At 45.1% G+C, this 9,928-nt stretch overlaps 1 protein-coding gene across 2 annotated transcripts; it reads right to left on the minus strand.

The window, feature by feature from the left end:
* Positions 1-240: 240 nt before the first annotated feature.
* Positions 241-8,744, minus strand: il6st (interleukin 6 cytokine family signal transduce). 2 transcript variants are annotated; one of them, XM_035608407.2, is made up of 16 exons: positions 8,592-8,744; positions 8,165-8,245; positions 6,571-6,873; positions 5,753-5,900; positions 5,503-5,657; positions 5,247-5,401; positions 4,909-5,071; positions 4,725-4,807; positions 3,812-4,061; positions 3,244-3,414; positions 3,047-3,148; positions 2,674-2,820; positions 2,435-2,575; positions 2,209-2,305; positions 1,929-2,010; positions 241-1,784 (listed from the first exon to the last, which is right to left on the minus strand). In XM_035608407.2, the coding sequence occupies exons 2-16, from the start codon at positions 8,232-8,234 to the stop codon at positions 1,170-1,172; spliced, it is 2,682 nt and encodes an 893-aa protein (XP_035464300.2). In that variant the 5' UTR covers positions 8,235-8,245; positions 8,592-8,744; the 3' UTR covers positions 241-1,169. The 2 variants fall into 2 exon arrangements, with proteins under 2 accessions (XP_035464300.2, XP_035464299.2); XM_035608406.2 differs by having other exon boundaries at positions 8,165-8,371; positions 8,592-8,733.
* Positions 8,745-9,928: the final 1,184 nt, after the last annotated feature.

The following is a 9,928-nucleotide window of genomic DNA, read 5'->3' on the forward strand; positions in this document are numbered from 1 at the left end:
ACTCACTGACCTTTCTGGGAAATCCATGAAATTCCACCGAACATGATTTTCTCGCATCTACAAAATAAAATGGATTTATTCTTCAGAAACTGTGAATCACTGAGGACACAGAAGAAAAGTATTACCTGTGGAAGCTCCCAGACTAAAATATTAGATTCATGTCTAAGAGCTTTGATGAAAACAAAATGTCAGACCATAATAATAAAAGTCTGATGCAGAATGAAGCAGCTGACGTCGACAGTCAGTTAAAAGATTTATTTCATATTTTATAACGACAATGATTTACACTTCTTTTTAAAAACCAAAATAAACAAAAAATGTTAAACCTCCGTCTGCAGCCTATATGAAATTAATGACCTCTGCCTCAGTTCAAATCAGGTGCATTCTGGGTAGTTCTTCCGCTGCATCGTGCAGATCCTCTGATGCTGAATCGCTCCACTTCACTACCTGACGAACATTTTGTATTAAGTTTTGTTCTGGACATGAACTGGTTACGGACGGATGGACGGACCGGAGTGGAGTTGTGATAAAAAGTGAGTAATGTTTCCTGTAGACCGACAAGAATGACGTCACTCAACAACACCGATGGGTGTTGACCCTCAAACTTTATCCTGAGCTCAACAGTTTCACAAAGTTCTGTTAAACAACCAAGATGGCCACCGCTTATGAAACGAGCTTCGGACTTAAAAGAACCAGATATTTTCACATTTCTCCCACAAACCCAACGACACTGGTTCAAAGACAAACTGATAGACTCCGATGTTTTTTTTGGGGGGGGGATTTAAAAGTAAAGTTTCTTTTACATGAACATGCAGTGGCGTCTGATTGGCTGTAGGTGTCAGTGTTTCATTACATTCATGTGCAGTGGATATACGTCAGCTTACAAACTGTAACATGGCTGCAGAGGTAAAAACCCTCCACAGGGGGGCGACTCTTAAGACCTTTATGAAATGGGTGCCGAGTATATGGCTCGTTAATTGTTCCTTGTGAATGCTAAGCTAACACGCTACTGCTACAATCTCTTCTTTGCGTCGTATTTACAGAGTTTCTCTCCCAGAGCGTCCTGTGGACCCTCGACACCCGCTCATGTGCAAAAGGCAAACGGGGGATAGTCTTCTTCAAACTGAACGAAGGCACCAGACGCTGTCGTCACACGCGTGTGCGTGTTCTCACTGTGGCCTGTAGCCGCCCAGCTGAGGCATGTAGCTGGAGGCCGGCCTCGGCGCCGACTGTTCGTCCGTGGGCGGCGTCTGCTCGGCGTCCTCCTCCAGGGGGCAGAAGTCCAGATGCTCCAGCGCCTCCCGCCGCTCCGTCTCCAGCAGCCGGTCGATGTCGGCCGGGTCGCGGTTCGCGTGCGACGAGGAACGAGGATGTCGCAGGAAACGCTGGGACTGTCTGCTGCCCTCCGGCACCGACACGTCCGGGTTCTCCTCGCAGTCCAGCAGCGGCTGCGTGGACTCGGACCGGGAGAAGACGGCCTGCTGCTGCGGCTGGGAGCTCGGTGTCTGGCCCTTGTAGCCGTTAGAGGCCACCACCGACGAGTACTGTACGGTGCTGGCCGTGGTGTCCGCCATGTCGCCGCCCTCGTCACTGTCGGACACGCTCTGGCGAGGCGACGACATGCAGGAGGAGCCGCCGATGCCGCTGCTGTGCTCTTCCGACAGATACTTGTCCTTCTTCAGAGGGAGGCCGGCCTTGTCCTCCTCAAACACGCTCTTACCGTCGCACACGTCCACGTCCAGCACGCTGATGCCCGACAGACAGTTCTCCTTCGGCGTCTCCGTCTGTGGAGCAGAGACGATTTTTAGATTTATATTTCAATCCACTTGAAAGCTGTTGAAAACCGCCGTATGACGACCGAACACAAACTCTGTATGTAATAATATTTGATTGAATGTTTGATATATAACGAGTGAAGGAGTTCTTACCTTCAGAGGACACTCAGGAGACCAGGTCCCGATGGTGCTCTCTCCAGGGTTTGGAATTTGAGGCCAGAAGTTCCTCTTGATCCTGTGAGAGACACACAACACATTAATCAGCTCAGGAAACGGATCCAAAGATTCAAATCAACACTAATAATATTAATTATTAATATTTAAAATTCTTTTAATTCACACTGTGTGAGCAGTGGGGCTTAGTTTTTCACTGTGGACAGAGCTGAAAAGTTACAGTACGTTCACGGTGAGTTCATGTTCATGTGGAACTTACGCATCTTTCTTGTAGAAGCAGAGCAGCATCGTCATGACGAAGACAAACAGGAAGCCGAGGCTCACGCCCACCACGATGAACTCAATCTCTCCCGGTGCTGAGGGGGGGAAAAAAAGAGGACGTTGATAGAAGAAGAACAACGTCTGAGTGAAATACACCAGGTCGTGTCAGAGGCGTCAACGCATCCAGAGGATTTATGATTCATGAGTGTGAACGCTCCACTCACCGTACTTCAGCGTGGTGAACGAGTGATTAAAGCCTTTGGAAGAACCTCCGACGGTCGCGGCGCTGATCCAGACGTCGTACTTGGTGTTCCCCAACAGCGACGTCAGAGTGTAGGAGCTGACGTTCGGGGGCACGACCACCGCTGCGATACGAGCAGAACAGAGAAATGAAAATTAAATAAAAATAAAACCTGCAGCAGCAGTTATCTCTTCGTTGAGCCGTGTGACGACAGGTACATACTGTGGACTTGGCTCCCGCTCGTGTAGGAGATGGTGTAGTTGGTGATGAAGCCCTGGCGGCGGCTCAGAGGAATCTGCGTCCACATCAGCTCTGCCTCGTTACGACCCGGCTTCCCGCTCAGGCAGACGGCCGGGCCTTCAAGCGGAGCTGCGACCGCAACACAAAAAAAACATCATCACTGTGTTCATCACAGAACTGAGTCTTTGCTGGAGTCAAAGCTACAGTGTCATATTTGGTGGCATCTGGTGGTGAAGTTGCACCACAACTCATTAAAAACAAATTATCGTCACAGACAGAAAAGAAACACAAGCAGAAGCAGCTACACTTTAAAATACTATATAGCTTATGATTTACAGTGAGTACGTCGTCTTACCGCTTTGCTCCAGGAAGGCTTGGACACTTGCCGACTTCCCGGTCCATCCGGAATATATCGGGTACACAGATACTGTGTAGCAGACGAACTTCTTCAGGTCGCCTGAGATTTGACATCAAGATGAATGGTGAATTAAAGTAAGGTTTCTATGAAATGTGAAAATATCCTTTTAACGACACTATGCGCTCGCGTCAAACCTTTAATAGCGACGAGTCTGGAGCTTCTGTTTTCCCTCTGCCAGTCCATCTGATCCGCAGCGACCCACTGCACCACATACTCCGTCGCTGCTGCGCCGCCGGGGGGCTTCCAGTCCAGCCACAGGCGGCCCCCACGGGGCCAAACCTTCAGGTCCTCAACGGGGCCCAGCTCTGCAACACACAAACACACACACTCGTATTTAGACGAGTTGTGATGTTAAAACACGTCAGTCTTTGTTTAGTCCTGTGTGCTTATGTTAGCGAAAGTTAATCCCAGCTGGCTAGTTAGCTCACAGATACCTAACTCACGTTTGTTTGTCTGACCGGTAACATTAAAGGAGCCCAAATCACTAGGCCACAACCGCTGAGTCGCTACGCATCTCTTTCGGGGTCGGCGCAGTAAATAAAAAATGATTTTGGTTTGAGTCAAATATATAAAGGTATGTAGGTGCGTGTTAAACCCCGAACATTTTGGCCCTTGGCTTGCCATGCTTGCCATAATTTGGTCCAAAGGGAAAACTAATTGGGGAACCCTGCTCTAACGTGTTTTCAGCCCAAGGAAACCCACCATGCGCTTTTTCGGGGATGAACAACGCCGCCGGATCAGATTTCCCAACGGAATTTGTGGCAGTGACGAACACTTTGACGGACTTCTTGTCGGCCAGGCGGATCTCCCTCAAGATGACTGCGCCGCCGTGCGCCTCCGACCTGTTGACGGGGATACTCTGCCACACCCAACTGCCGTTCTTCCCTCTGTCCTTCTGGTCCACGACCTTCATTTCGAATCGTGTTATCCTCCCGTTGGAAAACACCGGATCCTGAGAAGACAGAGTCAGGAAGTGGAACATAAACACAAGTGACTGAATTGCAGAAGGAAGTGGGATGATGACTTTTTAATACCGGAGAGATCTCTTTTATATTTGTATCTTTCTATTCCATTCACTTCTCCTTTTATCTGTTATGTTGAATTTTAGTCTTTTAAATTTCTGCCTCTGATGTTTCCTCATTTCAAAAAGGCGAGACAGCTTTTCTCTGGTTCCTGTTTGTTACCGAGTGATATTATTTTTAGTGCCTTATGCCATGCGTCGTGTGTGTGTGAGAGAAGCACTTTGTGTTACACCTCTCTTGTATGAAAAGTTCTATATAAATGAAGACTGATTGACTGATTTAATATTATTTTGCTTACAATCAGTTTCTTGATGATAAAAATTAATTTAGTCTATTTATTTTTAATCATGTGTTTATTAGAAATGTTTTGGGAGATATTTCTCGAGGGGAAATGATGAAGAAGGTGATATATTTGATGAATTTATGGGATTAAATGTTGGGAAGAGGCTGTGGGAGTTTTTTCAGTTTGTACTGAGACGTTAGAAGGATCCAGACATGAAACAGGAGGACCACTCTGTACTTAAGACGTATATCTAAGATGTTGATCCTCTTCTATATGGTAACTAATAATAATTTGTCGCGTGTGAACTTACCTTGCAGATAAACTGCACGCGTCGCTCGATGGCGTTGTCGCCGTCAGAAGTGATTTTCCATAAATCTGGTTTACTCTTTGGTCCTGGGACAAAGACAAAGACAATATGTAAAAACACAACATATTGACGTGAAATCCTTCAGTTGTCTTTGTCGCAGCCATTAAAAAAAAAGGAGAAAACTCACGGTCCTCTGGCGTTCTCTCTGTGGCGTTGCTGCTCCACTCGCTCCAGTAGCCGTAACCTTCCTTGTCGTTTTTGCAGCGGACCTGACAAACATAAACCGTGTCCGGCTGAAGGTACTGGAGTCTGAAGGACTGGATGTCCTTGTTCATGTCACTGAGAGGAACCTGAAGGACATCGAACACATTCGACACATTCAGCACGAAAAAAAAAATGTCTACCAAAGCAGCATCAAAACTTTCATTCATAAAAACATGGATGACGTGCAGACACTTCTCCAGCTCACTGTCTTTTTCCTGGTGTGGTAAAAAAAAAAAATGCAAACGGTGACACAGTACTTACATATGTCCACTCATGAGAATAGTTTGAGCAGAATCTGATTTCATAAATCAATCCAATTTGTTGTATTTTAATAGGACGACTCCAGTTCAAGAGGAGGGTGGTGGGAAAACTGGTCTCCGAGATGAAGATGACGTTCGCAGGAGGATCTGTTTTCACTGGAACAGACAACGATGACAAGAGGAGGCGTCATCTTCATCGTCATCAGAACACGTGTTAAGACCAGAACATTTGAAAACCTTCCTTCTCAGTCTCTTACCAAAGAATCCGGCTTCTCTCCTCAGACGCTCCGACTCGATCGTTCCCAGTTTGTTGTGCGCCACCACCCAGATCTCCAGCTCCATGAAGTTAGGGAAAATGTTCAGAGTTAAGGATGCACTGGTTCCCTCCGTCGACACGTTGAAGGTTTCAGAGCTGTGGACAAGAAAAAAAAAATTAAAAAACGTTTTAAATACAATTTAAATTTAAACAACTCTTCTAGCTTCATCAACGTGACAATGTGAACTCACGACACGACTTTCAACATCAGCGTGTACTTTGTGGGGACCTCCTTGGTTTGTCGTCCCGCCGCCGCCCAGCTGCATGTGATGGTTGGAGAGATCTGCTGTCCCGCCTGAAGCGCCTCACACGACACATTCTCTGGCCTCATGGGACGATCTGAAATCGGGACGAATAGCACACACGTTGGTTTTTTTTAAATGTCCTGTTCCTCACAGATGTGACTGGTTAGAATATTGTAAACACATCTCAGTGAAGTCAAATGTTTCTCAGGAGCTTTATAAATTCAGATTACAAGGTATAAGTAACTATAATCAGACCAGATTACATTTGAAAAAAGTTTTATTAGATTATAGTTACATTGTCATAGTCTTTAGGATTAAATTACATTCTAAAAATGTCTTTAAAATATGGCAATTTTAAAATCACAATTACATTTTTTATATTACTGTACATTACTGAACCGTATATTACTGTGTACACTACTTCTCTCAGTTTTAATGTTTTATTTTTCAATGATTTATAGATAATGATTTGTTTTGTATGTTTTGTAAATGCTGAATACGCTCAATGCATTTAATTTGTGTCAACAATGTTTTTGATGTTCAAACTGTTCTAAAGACTAATTTGTGGAACTCAATTTTTTGGGGGGATAAGGTGAAATATTTTCAATGTTTGATTTTGAAGTAAAATCCAAAAGTATTCAGATTAGATTACATTATTTTCTATAGTAGTTTTTATCCCTAATCCCACATCCTGTATCTCAACTACTGGTATCACACAGAGGTAAAATCAACAAATGTCAAAAAAGAATAAAATAAAAACTGACATCCTTTCTGCAGCATGATCCCGTGACAGAATCTGCCTTCGTTCAGGATGACGTTGGACGACACCTTCTTGCAGAGGCAAAAGAGCCACTCAAGCTTTTCCCCAGTGATGTGGATGGTGACGTTGAGCGTCGTTTGGTTGACCTTGGTGTATCGTTCTCTGGGCACGGTCGTCTGAGACACGTTCCAGTAGAGGTCATCGGCCGTGATCTCGTCAGTGTCGATGATCATGCACGACGCCGTGAAGTCAGTGCCGATCTCTACCGCCTGAATATCCGGGGCCGTCAGCAGGTAGTTTTTATTTCCTGGAGGAGTGACGGACACGAGAACAACGTTCCAACTGGTTTCCTGAACATTTCACTGTGACCAGCAGGATCACACAAGTCTCAGCAGGTCCCACTAACACCAGCATGAACATCTGCTGATGAGACTCAAGAACTATATGGTGACAGCTGGACGTAAAGCCACAACAAGCCACGTGATAACTGTCAGCCACAGTGTTTTATTTGTTATGACCAGTAGAGCTGTACGGAGGCCAAGGCAGTCGACAAACTGCAGATAACAAGCAAATACACGCGCACGCACGCGTGCACACGCACACGCACACACACAGCGAACCTCCAACAGTTCCCTTAAAGTCCCCCTCCAATCAAAAAAGTGCTGTTCTTCTGTCTCTGTCCTTTTAAATGTCTGACATTGACTATAGTGATTGTATCTGGTGTTTTCACATTCCTCTCCTGGAGGAGATTTCTGTGTTTCACTTCTCTGCAATTTGAAATTCAAACAAACCCTGTTCAAGCTAGATTTGGTTCATCACAAAAACAGAAAACCAGCTGCTGTCGAATATGCAAATGTGAGGCAACTTCCAGAGCAGCAGAGGCAGCGAATCACGAGAGGACGTCAGGTGTGTCAGCAGACAGTTAGTGTTAGCATTAGCAGTTAGCATCCACGAGATGACGGCAGGTGTGTCTGCAGACAATTAGCGTTAGCAGTTAGCATCATGAGAGGATGGCAGGTGTGTCCCCAGACAATTAGCGTTAGCAGTTAGCATCATGAGAGGATGGCGGGTGTGTCAGCAGACAATTAGCGTTAGCATTAGCAGTTGGTGAAAGTTTTATGTCCGAATCTCTCCGATGTTGCCGGTAGCCATCTTGTTGGGCAACATTCTTCCGCCAGTCAACCTAGCACGAGCAGCTGTGGTGGGCGGGGCCTAAGTCATTTGCATATCATGAATATTCCGGAATCAGAATTCCTCAATGAGGGAGAGAGTTTCTAAAAACATTTGGGGGGGGTTAATAATGTTAAACTAAATATTAGGCATAGCAGATTATTTTTATATAGTTATAAACATAGTATTGCTTTAAATGACAGTGGGAAAGATCAACTGCACATCGTCGTGACGCTGTTAATGGTCAAAGTGCCTGTGAATGAAACACCAGAATAATATGACAGAACCTTCATTAACATCATCTGTTCACACAGTTCAAACTCAAAATGGCGGCTGTGGAAGAGGGGTCAACGACACAGATCATCACTCTCAGGCTCCATGAAGTTTGATGTCGACTGATTAAACATGTACAACAGAGATGAACTGACCTCCAGCAGGCAGCGCACAGACGAGGAGAGGGACCAGCAGCAGCATCGCTGCTCCGCCGCCGGACTCCATGAGAGGACGAGCTGAGCGACACGGAGACGACAAACATCCGGTTACTTCATATAAATATGTACAACTCCTCGTCCTCATCTTCTTCTTCGTGACGTGAGCGCAGTGATGATGATGATGATGATGATGAGTCTGCGACGCTACGTGAGAATCCAGGCGGGATTGTGAGCTCAACGCGAACTATCGTACATAACGTGAGAAGTTGACGAATTCAAGCTAATGTTTTTAGCTAATGTTTTTAGCTAATGTTTTTAGCTAGGTGCTCTCAGGTGTTGCGTATCAAAATATTCAGCGCAGTTCACCTAACAACGCGTCCGCCATGTTGTTTCACGCCGTCAAAAGTACGAGGTAATAACTCACCTGGCTGACGTCACACGTGGTCCTTTAATGTAAGATCTTCTAAAATAGAAACATCTCTTTCTTTATAAAAGTATTAAAACAATCGTCGGAACGTGTTCGGTTGATTCCAGCGTCTCCTCCGTGTCTGTTCCGCGGCGGCTCCTCCCACTTCCCGTCAAAGGCAACACTTCGTGTCGCAACATGACCGCGGGGCGCCGATCTGCACACGGTGCGGATGGACCGGACACCGCCGGCTCCTGTTCCGCGCAGCACCGGACGTCCGTGTAGAGATCTGCTCCGACCGCACCGCGGAAGAAGTACCGCTTCCTGATTGGGTCAGAGCGTCTGTCGGTCAAACGCTTCGGACCAATCGGAAGGTTTAGTCCCGGTTCAGCGCGTCAGTGACGCTGGTTGTTCCAGTAAGTCTCCGCCCCTCGAACAGATACAGGCTGCTTCACCTTTTCCTTTTTAAACACAAGAACACATTTAAATGAATTACATGACAAACTGATACTAACATAATTTTATAATAATATCTCATTATAATTAATATAATATAAGAAAGAACTTTTGTCTCCCCCTTGTGGCAGTAAGAGTCACTTCAGAAACACAGTCCAGCACAGATGCATTCTGTAGATATTTGTTTTATAATTAGGTATGTGTAAATGTAATATCTAATGTTTTACAACCCCCATTCTTTCTCAGGGAGTCTGTTGGGCCTCGGTGGAGGTTCGAGCTCAACTGAGCGACGCTATAGTTCTTTACTGTTGGCTGATAATTATTTGATTTGATTGTAATATAAGCGATCAGAGACATATTCACTTGGAAATCCTTCCTTCTTTTTCCATGATGGGGGTGAACTGTGGGGGAGTCGGGCTGGTAGTTCGGACTCTTCTGCTCCCATGTTGTGTAACCTGCAGTAGAGGAATGTTACACAACAGAACCTAAACTGAAGAAGATTTCCAAGGAAACAGGAAATAGATGTTAGTTTGACCGCTAATGACGAAAAGTAAAACAATTTTTTTTGATGACACAATCATTTTAGTCTGTCTAACTCAAAGAAATAAATACTGTAAAACATTGAGTTGAGTTTTCTTTCTTTTTCTGTTTTACAGTGAAGGTCTTTTATTATTTTTACAATAACCTTTATTTAACCAGGAGTAAGAACAAACTCCTTGAGATTAAAAAACAAATCTCTTTTCAAGAGTGTCATGGCAACAAGTTACAAAAACATAAAAACAAATTAAAAATGAGAAGCAACATTCATCAGCAGTCAGAGTCTCAATGTGGAGGGAGGAAGTGAAAGAGCGACGTCGGCGCCTCCCTCATCGTGAGCACCGAGGTGAGACTCTACTGTA

The sequence above is a fragment of the Scophthalmus maximus genome, chromosome 20 (assembly GCF_022379125.1).
Source record: "Scophthalmus maximus strain ysfricsl-2021 chromosome 20, ASM2237912v1, whole genome shotgun sequence".
In the NCBI taxonomy this organism is placed as follows: Eukaryota; Metazoa; Chordata; class Actinopteri; order Pleuronectiformes; family Scophthalmidae; genus Scophthalmus; species Scophthalmus maximus.

What these genes read in the sequence shown, in the direction of transcription:
- il6st (XM_035608406.2), bottom strand. Translation starts at nt 8,312, where the DNA reads ATGAGGACGAGGAGTTGTACATATTTATATGAAGTAACCGGATGTTTG. An exon ending in CATCCCCGAAAAAGCGCATG is followed by an intron (nt 3,415 to 3,811) that starts GTGGGTTTCCTT and finishes TGTGTGTTGCAG; the next exon opens with AGCTGGGCCCCGTTGAGGAC. An exon ending in AGCCTTCCTGGAGCAAAGCG is followed by an intron (nt 2,821 to 3,046) that starts GTAAGACGACGT and finishes TTGCGGTCGCAG; the next exon opens with CTCCGCTTGAAGGCCCGGCC.